Genomic DNA, 24,266 nt, shown 5'->3' on the forward strand with positions numbered 1-24,266 from the left:
AATATTTCTGTTTTAAAGTCCTGTCTTTGTGTGGCATTTATGGGGTTTAATTTCATGCACAAGAATCTTAGCATTTGGGATTCCACAACATATCATATCACTTCAATCAAATTTCATTCACTTGTACCTTACATGAATCTTATGTTGGACAGTCATAGAAATGTTTTCAAGATATAAACATAAACACATATCAATAAATATTTGATAACCAAGGATAAGTGGGAAGAGCTGAATCTATATGCATGATATGATTTATAATAATAATAAAAAAAAATCTTCAGATTAAGGTTATTTTAGATTAGGAACAGCATCCAAGAAATTGATAATGTAAGTACCCAGTCTGCATTCAGCCTAAGTATCAAGAGCACTTCGGTTTACAGGTGACATGTACATTTGGTGAGTCTGTCAACTTCTGAGTTGTGTGTAATTTCTGGTATAAACAGAAAAGAGTCATATTGATTTGTATGGATTCTTACATCTTAAAATCGCTTTCTTTCTTTAGCATGTTATTGAAGAACTGACAAGAGAAGCACACCATTAACCTTGCATTTTGTATAGATTGGCAGGAAAAACCTTACTATTTAAATGGGAAATGCTTCACAAATGTTAAGAATTCCAAACAAATAATTTATTTTGCATGTATGTATTTTTACTTTCTTAGGAAATCCAGTGTAACAGTGAAGAAATGGTATACAGTGAAGCTGCTGTAGCACAGGTAATTGATATTCTTAGTGAGAATTCTGTTGCAACATGGATTTCTTACATAATTTTAACAGTTAAATCAGTCAGTGTGTGCTTTCAATTTACTCAACAGCATGGAAAAGATCCCTAATCCTATCTTCCTCGAAACTGTGATGTTGTCTTACTCATTCATTAGTAATTGCTCTCAGCAGAACTAAGAAACACCAACTGAAAAAGAGTCACTTTGGCATAAGTGTGCAAATACAACTAATAAAAAAGTTGAAGGTTAAATGATCCCTGCGCGCTTAACTGACTTTTCACACTGAATGGGCCCACACAGACAGCAAGCACAGCCTGTGTTTATTGCACATGGAAAGTGGCATAATGAGAAAACATAACCTGCAACAAAATGGTCTTTCACATTTTGCCAGATGTCTAAATGTCAGATTCTGCTTTATTAATGCAGGATCGCCATTCTTTAAATGATAAGCCTGTTACTCATATTTCACTATAACCCTTCTGCATAATCAGTAACTCTGAAAATATTTCACATGTGTATATTTTGGTTAATTTATAAATGAAACAGTAGTGAGTGTATGAGTGACCTGGTAGATTTATCTCTATATTTAAGTTTATGGATTTAGCATAATTGTTTTTTTTTTTATTTATTTATATGCCATACACTACTATCATGTGACTAACAAAGCACCCAAACCTAACCCTTCACTTTCCAGGCAGTGAGAACACACGTTTCCTTTATGTGGCCTCATGTGGCTTCTTTGGGCTTAGGCCGCCTGGGCTACATGGTCTGCTAGCGAACATCAACACTAGTCTCCGGTGCAGGCGTGGGTTTGGGCATCTATGGTTCCAGACGAGGTTTGAATAGACTTACTGGGGCTGTTTGTTGAGGTCTAATTTTGGACTTCTTGCCACTGACCAGTTTGCTATGTTACCCTACCAGGCACACAAGATCCTTGACAATGTAGTTACTGTATAAGACTGACTGACACAAGCAACTACTTCATGACAGGAAGCCTAGGAAAAGAACAGTACAATGTTTTTTTCAGGGAGGTGTTATCTGAAATATCAGTATTTATATTTAAGCTCCACGTCACAACTTGTAGTTTAAACGTGTTTCTTAGCAATGCAAAGCTTTATTTTGTATGATGTATCCAAGACCCACTGGTGAAATTATCTCTTATGTTTGTTGACATTATCTGTCTTTTGTTGTGATTTGTTTATTTATTGCTATAACAAAACAATCAAACATTGCTAAATGAAAAAAGAAAAACAGTCTGATCCTAAATACAATCAATACGGTATATCAGAGATAGAGTTAAGATTCAAAAATCACAATCAGCTTCACCCTTACCCAGTGCGTAAAGCAGTTTGATAACAAAAAGACCATTACGTAATAGTTCTTGACATTAATTAAAATGCCACAGGTTAAGCAGAAACATAGCACACTTATTTTAAAATAAAATAAAATTTTTGTTGAATTCTTCAAAAACTGTTCCATGCAAAAAATAAATGTGATTTAGTTTCTAATTTTAGATAATATAACATGTGGCTTTCCCATAGAGTTACAGAGGGTGCATTACGATTCTTTCAAAATCAGTCATCGCACTAACAATGTTGTATTGAAAATCATAGTAAGTTTACTGCTACGTGATCTATTAGCACTCAGTGTTACTATGAACACTGCTGTAGAAGAATAAGGATTAATTGTAAAACCAACTCTCTCATCCTTATTAGCTAAAGTATTTTCAAATGTGGTGTCATGGATGGCCGGGGTCCTTGCCTGGCCTGGACGCCTCCACACTGGAAGGAGCAGGGGAGGAATGCGGCCGGAACATTACCTCCCCGGTATGCTAGATGGCAGCCCCTCTGGGTTGCAGTGGTGCCTCTGACTCCCAAAGGGCTTTATGGGAGTTGGAGTTTGGTGCAGCCCTGTTGGGATCTGTGGGCGTCTCCAGGGGGCGCTACAACTGCTGCTGAGCCCTGGAGAGCAGCTCTTCCGCCATTCCAGAAACAGCTGCCAGAATTAAGTCATCAGGCACCTGGAGCACTTCCGGGTGCCTTATATAAGGGGTCAGCAGACACCACTCGGGAGCCAGAGTCAGGAGGAGGACAAGTAAGCTTGCTGTGGAGGAGAAAGAGAAAAAAGGACCGAGAGGTAAAGAAAGAAAGAGAGAAAAGAAACAGAAAGGAAAGTGTGTGTTTGGGCTGTTTAGGACACTGTAAATAAATCACGTGTGCTTTTTGTATTTGTGCCTCTAGCGTCTATCTGTGTCAGGTTACCGCATTATACCACCATCTATCGGTCACAGTGGATAGTGTTGGAAGGTTAGGTAAGTTGGACAGATCCCCTTTAACAGAGTTAAAGACTTGTAAACAGAAAAAATAATTGAGTTGTTCAAAGGGTGCAAACAAATTATCAATACTAAGAGCTCGACATACCTAATGACATCTACATCTTAAATACTGTGTATGTTAAGGAGGGCTGAAATATAAAATTAACTTTTAATGGAGCTGCAGAGAACAGCATGTTTGCTTTAAAAAGTTCCTTGCGCTGGTACCAGTGACATACAATCTGATTTGTAGTAAACTGGTGGCAATTACTGATGAATGGAGCACAAGGCAAGGCCAACAGAAAGGAATTCCGACAACAATTTCTTTCCAAGACTAACCAAGTAAATGGACTTCCAGTACTGTCTTCTGTCTTCAGTTGTCTTAAATTATGAATATTACAGACTCGGTAGTAAAACTGGAAGTCAGGTAATGGCATGACACCCTTGGTTTTCGATCTCTGCAGGGTTGTCCTCTTAATACTTTTGTCTTCTGTATAAATGAGTGTGAGTTTTAGAAGAATATCACTTTCCTCAATGTTAATTATTCCTGCTACAGACAACATGTTCTAGAAATTGAGTTTAAAAAGATCTTTAAATAAAATTATTTTGACTGTGACACTCAAATAAGTAAACAGTTTTGGCATAATCAGTGGAAAGTGCTTTAATACCAATCTGAGTTAACTGGACAGACCATGCTTTTATTCAAGTTAATTTTGTAAAATTTATTCAAATAGATTTATTACAACCAGCAATGACAAGTTTGGATCAGTAATAAAAAGGGCCATATTGTGGACAAAGAAAACTGTTTTGTTCCATTTCTTCCCTTTATTTCTGATTGTTGCTGAAGAGAAATATCTAGCATTTTAATACCAGTTTCAAAAATCTTCAGGGCTTGAGGAAAATAACTTAATCCATGCACAAACACTAACTCCAAACATAGATTAATGCAATACCATAAAGAGGTAGCCCAATTCTACTCTATCTACGTAACACATTTTCTGCATCCAGATACAGCAGAACCTCTGCACATCAAACAAGCACAACAGACATCTATCTTTAACGAATCCAGTCTGATCCTGTGATACTCCTGTACGGAGCACTTTCTTGATTTCATCTACTAAAACGTTTATCAACTAGGAAACACTCTGGTCCCTGAAGAGAGGTGGTTTGGGCACTTCTCATGGAACACTGCACTCCAGGTCACTCTGCTGAGTGTGCCGCCACCTTTGTCATGCTGATCAGTCGGCCTGTGCAATGTGCTTCACTGACATCAGATGTTGCTGTGGTTCTTTTGTTGACAGCTAGGTCACATGGCCATGTTGCCACTTGCTTGTGTGAAGGACTCCAAGCCCAATAATGTGGCGGAAGAAACGCGCAGCTCCAAGTCTTTGTTCCACTTTTTGTTGTGCTTGGAGTGTACGATGTTTGCAATGAAAATAATCAGTTGACCTGTGAAAAGTGTTTCACTGCCAGAAGAGGTCGCTGCAGTGCTTTTCTTGATGGCAATGGTGTGTGCTTATGCTGGTCTTCTTTTCCTTTCAGCCGGGATACATGGTTGTGCCACCGTAAGAAGGATCTGAAGCTCAACTCAATTACAGGTTGTGGCTGAAGTAGTCCACGCCTCAAATTCTTGGGTTGTACTATGCGTATCACATCATAAGCTCAAGAGCAAGGTTCAAGGCCCTGTGGTTCATGAATTTTCATGAGTGACAGACAGAAAACCCTTAGAATGGATATTCTGACATCCTTATTCAATAAAGAGATTTTCTTTATGTTTACTAAGTTAGGTTTCAACTGTGTTGTTAATCTCTGCAATACCTTTTGCATATCTTTTGAATCTTATTAACCTTTTCTCTGTGCTCATAAAATTACATTGTGTTTGTAATGATAATCTTTTTTTGTATAGTATATCATTATATAAGTCTTTATATTCTTTATCAGTCTTGGAGATCTTAGTATGAGGATCTGATGTCCTCCTAGTTTGCCATTTATTTTTATGAGAGAGATATGAGCCATTTTGTCCCCTTAGATACTGTAAAGTATGCTATTAGTGTTTCCCAGAGTGTTCCTGCAAGTCAGATTATATCTCTTGTTTGGCCTGGAGAAATCCCATCAGGAGGTAGAAACGGTTGCTAGGGACAAGGAAGACTGGTCTGCTGCCAGTGTGACCCTCGCAAGAAAAGGCAGATTGTAAATGAAAGGTTGTGAAAACGGATTTCACTGGCCTCCTTGACCTCACATATGTGCTGACCATAATATTACGTCACTTCCTAAAAAGTGAATTGTATTACAAAAGTGATTTTGATTACCTCAACAAATTAATCACTTCCAACTGATATTAGAAGATAACATTGCATCAACATGCTTCCTGAATTATTTTCACCACTCAAAAATATAACTTTTAATTCCACTCAGGGCACTCAGTCTAAAAAACTATACCTCATTTACTAAACTAAAAGAGAAATAATTATATAATGGAGCATACTAATATGTCATTAGTTATTGATTTTGCACCGAGATATATGTTAAACTTCAACTGTAATGTTATAAATACATAATGTATATACGCAAATAAATAAATAATGATTTGTGTTCACAAGTTGCATTAAGGGTTATTCTATATTGTGGGGTAATTTTTGAAAATGTAGAACAATAAACTATTTTTTTAACATGCAATAATAATTTTATTACAAATCCCAACATCATAATTGTCATTTAATATATAATACTTTAGCAAATGTGCACTATAACAAACTGGAAGTAATATGAAAATAATCAAGTTAAACATGAATATTAATATTAGGGCTCTGCTAAATAATGTTCAACAATGACATACTTAGCAAGATTTAATCATGGATTTCATAAAGTGCTACATTCTCTATTGTTATTTTTTTTTCTCAAAATACAACATTTTAAGTTCATCTAAATGCATGTATACAGTAAACAAATATTAAATAAGCCTTCAACAAAAGCTAAATATACTGTAGCTGATAAAACTAGATGATATATATCATTACCTTTTACAAAAATAGATAAAGGAGGCTAAAATTAATATTTTATATTGTAATAAAAATATCCCATACAATAAAAATGTTCAAATTAAACCTTCATGTCAGTAATTCTAATCAATGGTGTCATACTTAGTTTGCTTTGGGGGAAAAAAGCTGCAAATGACTCAGCTACTCAGAAGCATCTTTACCTTTTTTGTGCCTACAATATTTTCTAGTAAATGTAATTATGCTATATTCAATTTAAAAACAGGACTATCTGGAAGATTTGTTAACATCTGCCATGCTATATATTTTACCTAAATCAAGAGGTTAAATGATGCATTAATTTTTTAAGAAAATTTTTTTGCATTTCTTCGGAAATATTAAAATTACATTATGAATATATAAAGGTTCATGCACGCACAATCACAAAAAAGAATTACAACATCCTTGGTAAGTACTGGAACAGAGTTTGTACAGAATTTGTATTGTGCACACAAGCAGTTCAGATACAAGATGAAAAGATGACTATTGGGCCTAAGTGCAGAATGTCACCTTTAATTTTGGAGTATTTCTGCACATAATGTGCGCGCTTTAATGTTTTAGAATAGTGCTGCCTTTTGTGTTCTGTGACTACATTGATTCCCAGGTGTTTCCTGAGGCACTGATTTTGCACACATAAAAAAGCTGTAAACATGTAACACAGAATGCATCCTTTGATATGCCTTTGGTGTCTTTCTTTGGAGTCAAAGGCATAAAGTAACAAACACTTGTGTACTGCCAATAAAGTAAAAACAAGTGTTTGTAACCTGAATAAAAAGAGTAATTCAGAATGAAAGATAAAAAAGAAACTAGTCATAAAACATCAACTAATTTAGAATAGCATTCCAAGAGATGAAATTCACTGCAGCAGCTAACAACTAGCAAAGACCTGGTCAACTGATGATATCACAAAATTGGTGAGCAACTATCTCTGAAATTACCAAAAACAAAATAAGGACGATGTAACATTTACTGAAATCATCAATGACTGCAATATGATGGCCTCAAAATCAAGATGTAAACCTTTCAGTATCTCCAAAAATAAAAACGTCAAATTAGAATTAGAAAAAAAAAAAAACAGAGATTAGCCAGTGGACCTCTGGAAAGTCAATCTGTAAATCACTTTAAATCCAAAAACATACAAATACCACTTGCTGAAAAACAAGATACAAATGTGGAACTCATTCAAACCCAGCAGCAACTGATAATATCTGCCAACAGTGTTATGGTTAAAGCACACCGCACATCATGTGATGTACTTGGTCACTTCATCAGTGATATAACCTGGAGTGTCACTCGGTCACTGGGGGCTTTAACATCAGACACCCTCTCACTGGTGACCAAGCCAGGGGTTTAATTTTACAACTTTAAACAATGTATTCGCAAAAATTAATAAAAAAAAAAAAAGATAATTGTTTGTGCTTCTCACTATAAAAAATGTTTTTTTGACTTAATTGTTTCTAAATGGAAGGTGCTGTATTTTTGAGTACTTTAAATATGAAATAAAACATTCACTGACAGTGTATGTTATGTAAACACAAAAACTACTAAGTCTTTAAACTGATGTTGGGATGGGCATCTGTCTATCCCACATAGTGGACTGTATAAATAAATATATGAGATTAGCAAATCATTGCATTCTGCTTTTATTTACATTTTACACAGTGACACAATGTTTTTTGAACTGGGGTTTTATACATATATATATATATATATATATATATATATATATATATATATATATATATATATATATATATATATATATATTATATATGGAGTTTGCATGTTCTCCCCGTGTCTGCGTGGGTTTCCTCCAGGCGCTCCGGTTTCCTCCCACATTCCAAAGACATGCAGGTTAGGTGGATTGGTGATTCTAAATTGGCCCTAGTGTGTGCTTGGTGTGTGGGGTGTGTTTGTGTGTGTCCTGCGGTGGGTTGGCACCCTGCCCAGGATTGTTTCCTGCCTTGTGCCCTGTGTTGGCTGGGATTGGCTCCAGCAGACCCCCGTGACCCTGTGTTCGGATTCAGCAGGTTGGAAAATGGATGGATGGATGGATATATATATATATATATATATATATATATATACATGTATATATATATTACCTGGTAGGTAACCTCCCATACAATCAGATTGTGACACAGACTACGAATGCCGTGAATATATATATATATATATATATATATATATATATATATATATATATATATATATATATATATATATACATACACACACACACACAGTATATCTATACACACACACACACACACACAAGGGGCTCTGCCATCTGCTCCCTTTGCACGCCAAACACTGAGGACGGGTGCTGGGCGTCAGAACCGCTTGAAGGGTGTCAGGGTACCCCTCCATTAAAAAAAGTGATTGTAGTTAAAGAGATGGTATACAGAAAAGTATGCGAGGCACAGGAGGAAGATGGTTGGGTGCTTAGTTATTATAAAAACTAAAAAGTTGACTGCTCCACTACAGCAAAGGAATCCTAACTGGATAAAATGGACTACAGACCTAAAGGTCTAAAGCATTGTTAATGTCTTTAAATTCAAAATAATGAATCAAAGTATGTGATTTCAGTTTAGGACATTGTAAGTACAGCAAAGAGTGTGAATCATTTCAGTCTTTAAAAATTAGCAAGTCAAATATTCATTCAGACTGCTAACAGATGCTTCTCCAGAAGAGTGCTTTGATGCTATCTTCAACATAACCTGAATTTTCAGAACACTGAGCAACAGCCTATATCTAATATACCATTTTGTATTTTTAAATGATGCCTCTTTCAGCATTAAAACCTGGCATTTAAGCTTTGGTGAAGGCTCTTGTATTGAAGCAGTAACAAACAAAAAAGCCACCGCTACCAAGTTAGCTTTACAACTAAAGTACACACGATCTTTAACGTCAATAAAGATACTTTGTGAATGAGTGTAAGTTGATTAGTAGGGGAAGGGACTGAAGAAGGTGGTCAACAGAATGTCTGTAGACGCGCTCATTTACACTATGCAGAATACTGAATGTTTTAAACTCTAAAAAACTGACTTAACTGTATGTATGCAGTGCATGATATAGCTGGAGGAAATATATTATTAAATTATAACTCTGGTACATACAGTATCAACAATGGGTTAACTAGAAATTCTAAATAATAATATCTAAATAAAATAAAAAATACTGGCACGAAGCTCACAAAGACACAGTAAACCTGCAAACTCGGTACAGAAAGTGATCAGAATCCAAACCTGAGCTTCCCGGGTGGTGAAAAGGTGCCAACCCCTGTGCCACTATAAATTCCAGCCCTCCATAACATTAAATGGGAATTAGAAAATTCAGAAAATAAATGACTGAATGCTAAGAACATGACATCACTGCACCCTACAACCTTGGCATTTAAACCATAAAGCACATGTTTGTGTATGGCACAGCTTGAGGTTTCAGAAGCGAGACTAGTGCAATAATGATCAGCTGCCTCATGGATTCAGAGGGATAACAATTCGCCTAAGCAGGGATAGACACCTGAACCCAAATATGCAGCAATATCCAGAATGGATCAGTTGAGAACAAAAGCTATTACAGGCCTTTTTCCAAATCATTTGCTCAATCCAAGCAATCTTAACTGCGCTGTTCAACCCATCATGTGAGAGTTCTGCACGATCAAACACTGTACTTTCCTAATGGGTTTGCCTTTATTATTCGTGTTCTACTAAAGAGAAAATGAAATATTAATTTGAATGTATTGAAAATTTATGAAAGCAAAACCGACTTACCATTTTATTATTGATTTCATGGAAATGAATTTCACAGACTTTTTCCACAACATCTTCATTTTCAAAAGTTACAAACCCAAATCCTGCTCAAGAGAAGGGGGTGGGAGAGAGAAAGAGAAAATAAGGGGGGGAAAAAAAGAGGAAAACTGAAGTTAGAAAGAGCAGCTTCAGCCATGCCAAAAAAACAATTAAGATTTGACATTCTCTAGAGGTGAATGATTTAAATGATTTAAAGCATTTAGCAGCTCCCCTGATGTACATGGGGAATGACAGGATATTAAGGTATAAATGACCAGTAATGAAACTTAGGAGGCAAGACCTAGGTGTTCTTTCTTTAAGTCTCAAATCGTGCGCTAATGACACTGAAAGGTCTGACCTGCAGAGGCACCTATCATAGATAAGCAATGTCAAAACAATGACAAATATTTAGGAAAATAAATCGGCACAAATTTTTAAATAAAAAAGTTGTGCTATAAAAAAAAAAATTGTGCCTTTTATTTTAAAAATAAAAGTCCTACACCTAGATGTGTAGTGGTTTCAAGAATGCAGAAAATAAAATGAACCAAGAAAGTATTTGAATCAAAAACAATTCTGGATATTATATTCTTAACCATTCATTAAAACCACTTAAACTCTAAGACAATACACAGTCACTTTCATATATATTTAATGAATACATTCCTAGGAAAATTTTTACTCATATTGGAACAATATCCACTATCCTTTTCAACACAGAGAGAGGGCTTTCAAACAAACATTTTTTGCAACTGAGGAAGGTTTTGTATAAATGTACAGTGAACTGTAAGACAAAGACAGAAACAGCAACATCATGCAGAAAGCTGTCCTGTGTAAACGAGGTGCACTTTTGGATTTACAGACAAGTACTAAAAAGTTAAAGAGAGAGAAACAGAGCAAAGCAAGTACTCGAAAGGAGTATTTAGAGTATAGCACACAAAAAAGAGATAGACAGAGAGGGGCAGGAAGGGGGCATGATCGCTTTAAATAGGGGGATTTGCACTGTGTATGAAAGGTACAAGCCAACTTTTAAGAGTGTTTACATGCATGTGTGTAACACTGTCTTTGCTGGCTTACACAAATGGTTTTATGGGTGGAGAGTTTAATCTTGGCAGAATGTGGTATGTAATGGATAAAATTAGTTGAAGAGGTAACTTTGTATGTAGTAGAAGGGAGGCACAGACGGGAGGAGCTTCATTAAACAGATGGGTCCTTGGAAATGTGTTTATAATTTTGAAAAAGTGTCATACACAATTGCATATGTATAACTATTTGGAATCATTTACATATCTTCAGATTTACATATGCCACAGTTTATGTAACTCCCAAACCTGCTGTACTTGCATAAGCTCTGAAAAATAATATAGTAATATAGTATACAGTATATCTAACTTAAATGTGTATTAGATGGAGAAAAGGCACTTAAACAATCCGGAAGGAACCGAAACAAACAGAAACAACAACAACATTTATTTATATAGCACATTTTCATACAAAAAGTAGCTCAAAGTGCTTTACATAATGAGGAAAAGAAAAATAAAAGACAAAATAAGAAATTAAAATAAGACAACATTAGTTAACCTAGAAAAAGAGTAAGGTCCGATGGCCAGGGTGGACAGAAAAAAAAAAAAAAAAACTCCAAAAAGCTGGAGAAAAAAATAAAATCTGTAGGGGTTTCAGGCCACGAGAGCGCCCAGTCCCCTCTGGGCATTCTACCTAACATAAATGAAATAGTCCTCTTTGTAGTTAGGGTTCTAATGGAGTCACTTGATGCTGATGGTCATATAGACTTCTGGCTTTTAATCCATCCATCATTGTTGGAACATCATGGTGCTTTGAGTAGATGGTGTAACAAGTAAGAATACAAGCAAGATTAATACTGGCTGGTCACTTGTGTATCCAACAAGATGCCATTAGGCTGTGGCAGACCTGGCATGAACAAATGGGATGCTAAAAATGCACTGAGGCAGGCAGTGCAACAAGGACACCTGCTCTGCTTGGTTCCTGCTTGTGGCCGCTGTGTGGCCAGCCAGACGCACTATGGTTGAGCTGCTAGCCCTACAGCAAGGCAAGCATCCGAAAGGCTGGCACTAACACATGACACACATTAAAGGGTTATTATATACTGTACATTATATGAGCAAGTGTGCAGTGGAATGAAATCTTAGCATAGGCACCTTGGGTATTTCGGGACTGTCTTTGATACTGTATGCTGCCCACAGTTAAAGACAATGCTACCCTTGAACAACCATGTTTATATTCAGCCAGTGAGCGTGGATTCAGATGGTGAGGTGGAGAATGTTTTTATCATCATAACTCTTTTGGTGGCTTAGCCCTCTTGACCCTGTGTTTAGGCTGTATTTTGCTGCAACTGAGCTTGCACTGATCACAATTCTTTCACATGAAGTAAACATTTGCGTAAGAATTGAACTGTCACTTGACTGTACTTTTGAAGTGAACACAAGTCATGCAGCGGTAGTGCTACTGCCTCGTAATAAGGAGATCATGGGTTAGCGTCCCGGGACCTCCCTGTGGGGTAGTGCTTTGAATAGTGAGAAAATCTCTGTATAAATGTAATGCGTTACTGTTACAATAGATAATGATACTCTGGAGGTCCAAGTGCTGACTGCTCAAAAGTGCTGCATGCTTCCTTTGGTTTCCCTGTCAAGAAAAATTCTGAATTAAATTTGCATGGAGGCATGAAAAAGTCTAGGAATGTTAATTAATTATGCAATTAATTAACTAAAATGTAGTCACCTCACAGTTAATTTTGACTGTTAAGAAAATAAACTATTCAGGCAGGTTTTCTTGCTTTGGCAGCAAGAGAGATGGTCAAGATTAATGACACATTCTGCAACTTTCCGCTTTTTATATGTGCGTCTGTGCTGCTGGCTACATTGACCCAAGCAGATGTAATGTTACAAGCAGTGCCCACCACCTGCCTACCCGGGTGCATAATCTCTACTAATTACAGTTTTAATTAGGACTATTACAAGATGATTAGAAGCTCAATTGCAACAAAAGCCAGCAGACACAGTGGGCTGCAAGGATCTAACTGTGCCTCTCCTGTGTGGAGGCACTGTGTGGACAGAGAACTGGTGAAACAAAGCATGGCGATAGGAAAAGGTATAATTTTAGTTGATTTTGTTGTGGGTAAGCTGGTAAGCCACATTAACCTCATGGTGATGGTGATGCTTGTGAAGGAAGGCCTTCAGTGTGGTACTGTGGGGCAACTGGGCTTTGTTTCTATTATTTTTCCATGTTGAGTTTGGTGTCATTTCTCTCAATGCATACAGTGAAACTCCATGCTTTGCTTTTCAGGAGCAAAATGTGATTTATTTCATCCTTCCATTCATTTTTTTTTTGTTTTAAACGTTGAAACGTTTTTTCCAATGTTGCTGGAGGATACATAGGACAACACTAAGTAGGATGTAAAACTGAAGAGTGTCATGATCAGAGAGACATTTTGATATTTGTAGAGAGATGCACATAAACAGTAAAACACGTTGTACTAATTTTCAGGGATATGAAAGCAGCAGTGTTCTAGAAAACAGGAAACAATGGTGCTTGCTCAAAACAGAGGAAATGTAAAAGAACAACTTGATTCAAATTACTCCTGCAGGGAAATGGCCTAAAAACTGAGTTAATCTGACTCTATAAATTGTGTTTGTACACCTCCACAGATTAAAAACTCATTAACAGAAACCTAGCAGCTGAAGCCTCAGCCCCCCGGCTTTATTGATGGATAATATAAGTTTTTGTCTGTTTCCTTATTCCAGCCCCCACCCCAGATCAAAATTATGAAACCTCTGAGTTTGTTCAAGCAAAATAAAATTGTAAAGTATGTCTACTTATTGAGAAAGACGAGCAAAAAACACTACAAAGCTCATTTAATGAGATTCATGGAGCTGCGTCTAGCATCTGAATTTCATTAAAGGTATTTTTTATTTCCATCATTGATATTGCTCCGTATAACAAGCAGTTATTTTTATGTTAATGTAAGCCATGCACATCCCGGCTATATCATGTGCGGGGCATACAATTCAATGAGATTTTATTTTAACCCTGTCCTGCCTTAAGGAGGCTACAGTTAAGCTCCACAAGCTTTTATTTATTAATGTTTACAACTCTGCTGGAAACTAATGAACTAGAATTCAACACACTGATGCACTGACAACCCAACTCTGCAAATCAACATTTATATGAATAAATCAGAAGAGCAGACAGAAGAGTCTGTTGAGGTGTTTTTGGAAAGCACGGCTAATGAATGTCTTTGTCTGCATTGTCAAGCCGAGTCTGAGGACTAGAAATGTGGTTACTGATCAGCACTGGGTAGTGAAACCTTTTGCTTGGTACATAAACACATATCCACGCTCCACCCCGAGCTCCATATCAGAAGAAAAGTTACACCTATTATCATTTTGTACATCTAAAAGTCATTTTTGTACATGTGTCTATTATATTGAAAGACAACTTACCTTCCAGCACACAGCTAGAGATGCACTGAGCTACTGCATTATTTTTTTAAAGGAATTATGGGCCTCTGCTCACTAGTTTTATCAGGTTTGCTTCTTGGAAAAATACAAACAAGCTTCAGATAATCTGAGAGGGCGCTCAATCATCTAGACACTAACGGAGTTAATTCAGTGAAGCAAAGCTCAAAAGAGAGTTCAAATATTTTGACAGGACCCTCTCTTCTTAGGAACCTATACAACATTATAGAGTTTGGCAGACACTTAACTACTTAAAATCTTTCAATTCATCTATACGGAGTGACATCTGTCAACATTTTAATGAATTATTGTGTCTGTCAAAATCTATTTCTTATATTAAGACCTCCCATCTAAGCAGCTCACGAGTAAAAAAAAAAAAAAAAAGGAAAACACGCTAAGCATCAACATCTGACAGGCTTACAGTCAGAGGAGGAATCCAGCAAAACAGAAAATGTCATGTAAGGACTGCTGATTGGAGAAAAGAGAGTATGAAATGTCAACTTGCTGGGTATTTGACGCAGAGGAGATGAACTGGCCACAGCCTGTAACTTTATAAAAATTCTGGGCTAAGGATTTTTTAAAATTAGTGCTTCAATGATATTGTTCTCTTGCTGTGAATAATTGTTTAGTGACTGCTGGTGTCAGGGAGTGATTGCAAAAGTGTTTTCTTTATTTAAAGAGGTGACATTCACCATTTTGACATACAGTATGTGTTCTTTATAACACATAACAGACCCTGTATTTATATTTACTGCTTACTTCAGGCTGTATTTTTATTCATTGCTCATAAACAAAATAAACAAAAGTTATTCTAAATCAAAACTTGACCTGCAGTGCCCTCCATAATGTTTGGGACAAGTTTTTCCTTGATTTACCCCCCCTGCTCCACAGCTGAAAATTACAAATCAAACAGTTCATCTGATTTAAATCCAGTTGAGTATGCCTTCTATATGTTGAAGAGAAAACTTCACCAAAACAAGCAGGAGCTGAAGATGGCTGCATTAGGGGCTCGGCAGAGCAACGCCAGAGAAAATACTCAAACACTTGGTCTAATGTCTACAAATCGCAGACTTTAAGCAGTTTTTACATGCACGGGATATGCAACAAAATACTAAATATGACTGCTTTATTCCATCTACCATTGCTGTGTCCCAAACAGTATTGGGGGGGGGGCTCATTTACAAAAAGTGTCATTTCCACATGGTGTGACCGAAATGTATGCAAGTACCCTTAAATGAAAGTGTACAGTGTGCACCTTAATCACATTTGGATTATTTGATTTGTAATTTTAAACTGTAGAGCACAGAGGTAAATCAAAATCAAGGGAAAATGCGTCTTTGTCCCAAACATTTTGGAGGGCACTGTATATGTTACATAGACATATTGTACTACTATACTTTGAGTCACTGCAACTGCACATTTCTTATACTGTAAATGAAAAGTAGAAATGCAGGAATTACTTCAGTTTGCAGATTTTTTTTGTTTTTTATATTTTGAAATGTAGGAATACATATATTAGGGCGGCACGGTGGGTGGGTTCGCTTCCCGGGTCCTCCCTGCGTGGAGTTTGCATGTTCTCCCCATGTCTGTGTGGGTTTCCTCCCACAGTCCAAAGACATGCAAGTTAGGTGCATTGGTGATCCTAAATTGTCCGTGTGTGTCTGTGTCCTGCGGTGGGCTGGCACCCTGTCCTGGGATTGGCTCCAGCAGACCCCCGTGACCCTGTAGTTAGGATATACCAGGTTGGAAAATGACTGACTGACTAACTGGCTGACTGACTGACTGAGGAATACCTATATATGAGTATGTGATTTCCAGTGTGGTCAGCCAGACACTGCACCTTAGTGTTACAGTTATTACAAATCTAAATAAAACATAAAAGTGGTATGGTGTATCACAACAAGCCCTGAACGTCTTATAATAAGCTCAATGTGTCGAAAACAGCGAACCTCTCCTTCGAGAACTTTGTCTTCAGAGGTCAAAACATGTTGACAGCAGCTACATTTCTTTCGGCTGATATAAATACAGCAGTTTAAAGAAGTGTAATCCAATTACAGACTAGACACTTCTGTAAATGTTTGATTAGTCACAATCTCCTAATAGCCAGTCAGGACCACTTGTCCTTTAATGGTCTATTATTGATAAGGTCGGGCAAATTCTCATGGACTGAAAATAAAAACAGAACAAAATAAATCAAGAGGTGTATGTTTCACTGCAGTTTCTTGAATTATTGCTACTTATCAAACCGTGTGTCTGCCAGGGATGACACTTTATATTTAGTGCTTAACAGACTATGCTGGACATGCTGAAACATTCCTCTGCTCCCAGTGGTTAACAGATCTGAATTGCTTCATTCTGTTTAATAGCAAAGAGGGTTTTTACTTTTTTTTTATCAGAAAGGTTGAAACATGTCTTCATTATTAAAAAGAGAGTTTCAACAAAGAACTTGATGGAGACCATACCATTACATCGCATTTGAGGTTACTGTTTACTATGTCTCATGAATACCCAAGAGAATTACTGACTCAGAATCACATCCTCGGCATATCTATTATAACTTAGCTCTGGACAGCCATGATGTCATAGCCTCATGAAAACTAAAATAATGTCAGTCAGAGACTTTCGTAAAACCTCAAAATACCGAGAATGATTCTAAATTTCATGCACTGATGTCCAAAGATACTAATAACCTATACTAAAAGGAGTTTGTATATAAACTACATTTGGTATCATGTGCTTTACTAAACTGCTGTGCTGCTTTATCAGAGTCTAATGCAGCCTGAACTTGAAAACTTCTATTTTATGCATTCTTTAAACTGCTTTTTATTTCCAATTCCTGAATCCCATACACACAGACATACACATGCACGTCAGTATGCATTTGCCGTAAAAAGAATAGTGACAGATATTTGCAGAATAATTTCTGAAAAAAGGCAATGTTGCTCTGGCCTTATAACAAAAGAGATGAGGGCCTGTATAAATAGGGTGCAGAAGACGTATTCAGGTTTGAAGCTCAATTTTCAGCATGTGCTGAGAAATTCTGACAACCAACAAATCAGCTGTCAAGTACAATTTCTCATGGCCTCGCATGCTAGGGAGTAGATAGCTGCTGCATGCCAAAATTCGCATGGAAATTAGGGGCACATTTTAGTAGCATATATGACACAACCAAATCAGAGCTGAGATATGGCAGTGCTACTTTAAAACCCGCAGATTGTGAGCTTCAGGTACTAAGCTATTTGAAAAGGTGCAGGTCTGATCTGACTGTCAAAGAAATACCATTTCAGCGACATTTCAAAGTCCAGTGCAGTATTATTGGCTTTGAACAACTCTAGAACCATTTAATCAAGAAAAGGCTTACTGGAGTGAAAAGGGTTAAGATAGCCTAGCACTGCACTGCAAACGTCTCCACTCTTGTTTCACACATATGGCCAGATGATTGTCAAAAGAAAATTTTAAGCTTAAAATGACAACACTAATATCTGAAGTCTGACAGAATAATAAGTGTTACTTACTACTGCTGAACACCCCAGAATCAGGAGAGAACATCTAACACTTATTAACATCTCCTCACAGAGGGACTCTGCCTCGATTTAAAGATTCACAGTCTCTTAGAGAGAAAATGGTTTAACGAGTATAATGTAGATCCCCTTTGGAAACGCAAACAAATAAAATTAAAATGCAAAATCAATGACTTGACAATTGACCTTTGCTTAAAAGGCTGCTTTTGCTACAAGTAAACGAATGTATTTAAAGCAAAGTATTGTCAATCCAAACCTGGTTATTACAAGAGCCTATTATTACTTTCTGAGAGGCTTTTAAGGGGAAAAAAGACTTTACATAGCAGCGCTGGCAGTTTGTCATTAAGGCTAATATCTTTTAATTTTACCATTACAAATCCCCTTTTCTATTTTCCTAGAGAAATCAAAGTGTTTAAAAAGCTTTAATTTACATTTAAACAAGATAAAACCCATACCTGATTGTAATCCTAAATTATATTGTAAACTGATTCAAACTGATCAGTGGCTAAATCAAATGCATTAGGCTTTTTGAGGGCCTTGGCTTTTTTAAATAAAAATCAAATAACAGCCATATGGAATTTTGATTGTTTTTCACTGATCATTTATTTACTGCCTTTTTTTTTTTATATAAATAAGGCAATTTAAAAAAAAATCACATAAGCATACACCACCACTACATATAATATAAAATAAAAATGCAGGATGATTATGAGCTGATTTGATTTTCATTCTTTCAATTGTCAGCACATCTTAAGAAAATCTATTCTAGCAGACCAAGGCAATTGTGATAGTGAAATGACCAGTGGACCTGACAGGTCACCATATTTAACTGGGCACAAGCCAGAGGGAGAGGGTGGTGAAGGTTACCTCTGCTAGCCATTAACATTAAACAAACAAGTACCTGAATGAACCTTACAACACAGACACACAGATCGTTCCATCTTGTTGTATGGGGGATATGTTGTGATAATTATTTAGAAGTAGAGTGACCCGTCCTGCTGAGTTCTATTTAATGTAACTATTTCATATGAGCCTTTCCTGTCACAGATATTTGTCTGTATAGAAGACTAACACCTGCGCAAAAGCCCACATTTAAAAACTTTAGATGTTTCTGTCCCTGCAGCTTCTGCCTTATTTGTCTCATGTCTTGTTATGTTTTAGGATGGGTTCCACTCCTGGTTTATGTTTAAATTCCTTTTTTTTTCTTTTGTCATTTTCTTTCCATTTTCAGTATATTTCATATTTAGCAGTGTATTATTTTTTGTCATTCATGTATTATTTTGTTTCTATGTGTGTGACTATTTTCTGCCATGTTCCTTGTACTCTATCGGTGGACAGCCCCTCTGGCTTTAAAAGGATGCTGGGTAAGTGAGTTCCACGAGCATCTGAGCCTATGGATAAAGGACTTCCTGACCAACCACCCACAAAGTGAGACTTGGTCCCCACACCCCCCCAGTCCTGACAATTAGTACAGGGGCACTGCAAGGATGTGTGCTCAGCCCTGCTCTATACTCCCATTAACACCTACGACTGCACACCCATTCATTCCACAAACACGATCATCAAGTTCGTCCTGACACAACGGTCGTAAGGTCTCATCTCAAATGGCAATGAGACTGCTTATAGGGATGAAGTCTCTAGACTGACAGGATGGTGTTCGGTAAATAACCTGTTCTTAAACATCAAAAAGACAAAGGACTTCATCCTGGATTTCAGGCAGAAACAGGACGTTCACCTGCCATTCAGGATAGGAGACCAAGAGGTGGAGCAGGTGACCAGTTTTAAGTTTCTAGGGACCCACATCAGCAGTAACCTAAAATGGAGTATGAACACTACTGCTACAGTGAGTAAGGCCCAGCAAAGACTGCACTTCCTCAGGATACTGAGGAAAAACCACATCTCTGCCACTAGACTGAAGAACAGCTTTTACCCCTCAGCTGTCCAAGACCTTAATTTTTGGCCCTCTATCCTATTGCCCCTACTTTCACTTTCACCATCTTAATAGCCTTGGACTTGTTTTCATGCGAGTTTTATGCACTTTAATTATCATTCTTTACATTATTTTACAAATCCAATCAGTTTTTTATCTGTGTGTGTGTGAGTGATGAAAGCATGTCTGGGAGAACTGTTTTAAATTTTGTTGTATTGTTCTCAATGCAATGACAATAAAAGATATTCTATTCTATTCCTTGTGGTTCACTGAATGCGCTTTAGAGGAGGGTTGTGTGAGTATTGCTATTTCTTTGTTTTTTTGCTGGGTTTTTGATCTTTTGTTTCTGTTTATTGGATTAGTCTTCTGGATTTCATTTTGGGATTTGTTTGCTCTGAATTGCCTTTTAGGCAACTCCTTGTTGCTCCTTTTTTAGCCTTTTGCTATTTCTTTTTGTTGTCAATAAATATTTTCATTTACAAAAAGATTCCTTGTGGGACTTGTCTCTTCAAGTCAGAGTTTTACAGTTCTCCCTCTTGTGAGGTATATTTATTGATATTTTTGAAATATTCTGGGACATTACTAATTCGTTGTTCCAGTTCTTCTTGTTTGTGGCTTTGCAGATTAAAGCTTTCCACTTTGTTAAGGACAGACTGCCCTGGGGTGAGACCTATTTTTGGGCAGGCCCAGTTAGGCTTCTGGCCTGTTTTTTGTGAATTTTTTAAGGGTTCACCCATTTGGCTATTGTGTGATGCCAGAATCACGTCTTCCTATTATAGCAGACAGATTCATGCTAGAGTAAGAATGGTGCAGTGCATCAGGAGCAACATCAATAAAAGTTGTGTGCGCATAGCAAACTCGGTCAAAGCCAAAACTTGCTGACCTGACTGTAAATGCACTGTAAAACGTAGCAGCACCTTGCAAAATTCCTGGACCAATAAATTACCCAAGAATTCCAGGTGAACTGTTCAAAAGGGAACGTTGCAGAAGTGTCTATGAAATGCTTAACACACCATCCTGGCTCAGAGGAAGTAGAAATGACTGAGCAAGGCTCAATTACTAAATCATATTCTTTCATGGTCTGGCTTAAATGCAGTAAATTCAGGACAAAAAGGACCAAGGAAAATGAGTTCAGCATACAAAATGCAACATTACGAGGTTTCAGTGTAAAAGCACAAGGTTCTACCAAGTTGTAAAAGTATTTTTTCTGCCAGGAGTTTCAGAACAAGCTGATAAGAATAACTAAACAGAGCTAAAGAGTTTTAATTTAATTATCCATAAATCCTTTACTGAACCAGCTTAAACCTGGTCAAAACCTTTTCTATCAACACTTTGAACATCAGAGTAACCGGGTTTGGACATTGTGTCCATCCTTTTCAGGAAACACTGGCAGACAACCCCACACTTAGCCTACACGTCTTTGTAATTTGAGAGACCTATGGACAAAGTGCAGGCTGCACAGACTTAGTGACCAGTCCGGGATTTTAATTACTGTAGGACTCTGGAATGAAGAGCTCTAATAAATGTACCATATTGCTGCACTCAATTGAATTATATTATTATTTTTTCCAATCTGAGTTTTCTACCTATTGCTTTCTGTTGAATACTGAGTATAACAGCAATTATTGGGTCTGTCTCTAGTCCCAGACAATGACTCATTTGTGTGAGAATAACAAGGTACTAGACACTCCTAGGGCCAGACTGCCTCTCTAGAGGCCAGTATACAGTTTTTAACAAAACACCTTTTCCTTTTAAAAAGCACACTAAACATGGCAATAAAAAGACCTACCCAAGAAAAAAAAAAAAAATCAACGCCCGATTCAATTTATTTTTTTGTCTCTTTGATGAAAGCAAGTCTCATCCAATCAATTAATAATGAGCAGCAAGGAGAGCAACTCAGAAGTTGCCATCCACCTTTATTTGCTTTAAAATAAATCTTCTTTCTCTACATCTTTTAATGTAGCATATATTTACACATGAAGAATTTCAGCCTCTACTTCTCGCCACAGTGCAAGACAGGGCACCCTTTTATGTGAACCTGGAAGACGGCTGCATTGAGTTTTGATTTGTATCCAAGAAGAAAACAAATGTATGCAATGTCTTTTCTGTCTAGTGGGTCAGAATAGATGATGGGATTAACAGACATTTAGCACGTGCACCTCATTGCAATCGTAACTAAAATATAATTATTTAAAATACTGTATATATTGGAAAAATAAAACAAAGAATATGCACAATCATAGTTCAAAACACATTTAAGTAGTGTGCCTTCTTAGTTGCTCACTTCAAATTTTGCATATTTTTTGTACAGAAATGTTGTTAATAAATATAAAGAAGCACATAATGTCCAATGACGAAATGGTTTGAAATGTTTATCTAGGTGATGGGTGAGGTGGCAACAACTTGAGCTGGATAGACATGGCCTCCCTATCCTCAGCAACACCTTCCAACTCTTCTGAGAAATTAACAGTCAAGAGATACAATCCCTCCAGCTTCTCCTTAGTCCACCCAAGGTCTTCACCCATTGGGCTCTGCCCAGCAGACCTCCTGAGAGAGGTGCCCAAGGATCAACCTAAGTACATGCTCACCTCTCCTCAACTGGCCCCTCTAGATATGGAGAAGCAATGGTTCTACTGAATATGTCGCTCTTTAATGGAGAGTGGGAATATCAACTTAGTGCCTTATTTCAGCTATTTGTAGTCCTGATCTTATTCTTCCAGTCACTACCCAGAGGCTGGAACAATATATATGGCAATACGGATGTCCAATGTCCGGTAATTTAAAGGCTCTGTCTGACTCAATTCCTTCTCCACCTTCCCAATCCAGTACAACACTGGCAAGTTTTCTGTCACTATATTGATTCATTAGTTAGTCTCATAAGCACCTTCATCACTTGTGAACAAAACACAGAGGTATTTACACTTGTCCAGTTACAACAACTATCCATCCCTTGCTTGAAGAGAACAAACAACTCATTTCATGTTGAGTACCATGATTTCAGCTTTGGAGGTGCTAAATTTCACCTCAACCGCACGAGAGCTAGCGGCACATCATTCCAGTGCACAGTGAAGATCACAGTCTTAACAAACTGAATACTCTCAAATCCTCAGTTCTGTTTTGACATCCAGTCCATGCAATTCATGAACCTGAAAACAGGCAAGAAGCATTCCCGCCAGAGTCCAATGTCTGCACTGAACAGACTCAAATTAATGTCAGGTATGTGAATACAATGCTTGCTTTGCAAATTCAGGGAGTGAATGGCAATCCCAGGACCCCACACTCTTGACGCACCTCTTTCAAGGTTCATAAAGCACATGAAGACGTGCTTATCAGATTCCCATGACCACTCAAATATACAGTGGTGTGAAAAACTATTTGCCCCCTTCCTGATTTCTTATTCTTTTGCATGTTTGTCACACAAAATGTTTCTGATCATCAAACACATTTAACCATTAGTCAAATATAACACAAGTAAACACAAAATGCAGTTTGTAAATGGTGGTTTTTATTATTTAGGGAGAAAAAAAAATCCAAACCTACATGGCCCTGTGTGAAAAAGTAATTGCCCCCTGAACCTAATAACTGGTTGGGCCACCCTTAGCAGCAATAACTGCAATCAAGCATTTGCGATAACTTGCAATGAGTCTTTTACAGCGCTCTGGAGGAATTTTGGCCCACTCATCTTTGCAAAATTGTTGTAATTCAGCTTTATTTGAGGGTTTTCTAGCATGAACCGCCTTTTTAAGGTCATGCCATAGCATCTCAATTGGATTCAGGTCAGGACTTTTGACTAGGCCACTCCAAAGTCTTCATTTTGTTTTTCTTCAGCCATTCAGAGGTGGATTTGCTGGTGTGTTTTGGGTCATTGTCCTGTTGCAGCACCCAAGATCGCTTCAGCTTGAGTTGACGAACAGATGGCCGGACATTCTCCTTCAGGATTTTTTGGTAGACAGTAGAATTCATGGTTCCATCTATCACAGCAAGCCTTCCAGGTCCTGAAGCAGCAAAACAACCCCAGACCATCACACTACCACCACCATATTTTACTGTTGGTATGATGTTCTTTTTCTGAAATGCTGTGTTCCTTTTACGCCAGATGTAACGGGACATTTGCCTTCCAAAAAGTTCAACTTTTGTCTCATCAGTCCACAAGGTATTTTCCCAAAAGTCTTGGCAATCATTGAGATGTTTCTTAGCAAAATTGAGACGAGCCCTAATGTTCTTTTTGCTTAACAGTGGTTTGCGTCTTGGAAATCTGCCATGCAGGCCATTTTTGCCCAGTCTCGTTCTTATGGTGGAGTCGTGAACACTGACCTTAATTGAGGCAAGTGAGGCCTGCAGTTCTTTAGACGTTGTCCTGGTGACCTCTCGGATGAGTCGTCTCTGCGCTCTTGGGGTAATTTTGGTCGGCCGGCCACTCCTGGGAAGGTTCACCACTGTTCCATGTTTTTGCCATTTGTGGATAAT

The 24,266-nt window shown here is 37.4% G+C and overlaps 1 protein-coding gene across 10 annotated transcripts in view; it reads right to left on the reverse strand.

The window, feature by feature from the left end:
* msi2b (musashi RNA-binding protein 2b) overlaps positions 1-24,266 on the reverse strand; it is a 632,499-nt gene that overhangs the window by 118,945 nt on the left and 489,288 nt on the right. For all 10 annotated transcript variants that reach the window (XM_051931155.1, XM_051931152.1, XM_051931154.1 and 7 more), the window contains exon 8: positions 9,841-9,923. In XM_051931155.1, coding sequence (XP_051787115.1) covers positions 9,841-9,923 — 83 coding nt within the window. The remainder of the gene's footprint in view (positions 1-9,840; positions 9,924-24,266) is intronic.

The sequence above is a fragment of the Erpetoichthys calabaricus genome, chromosome 8 (assembly GCF_900747795.2).
Source record: "Erpetoichthys calabaricus chromosome 8, fErpCal1.3, whole genome shotgun sequence".
NCBI lineage: Eukaryota > Metazoa > Chordata > Cladistia > Polypteriformes > Polypteridae > Erpetoichthys > Erpetoichthys calabaricus.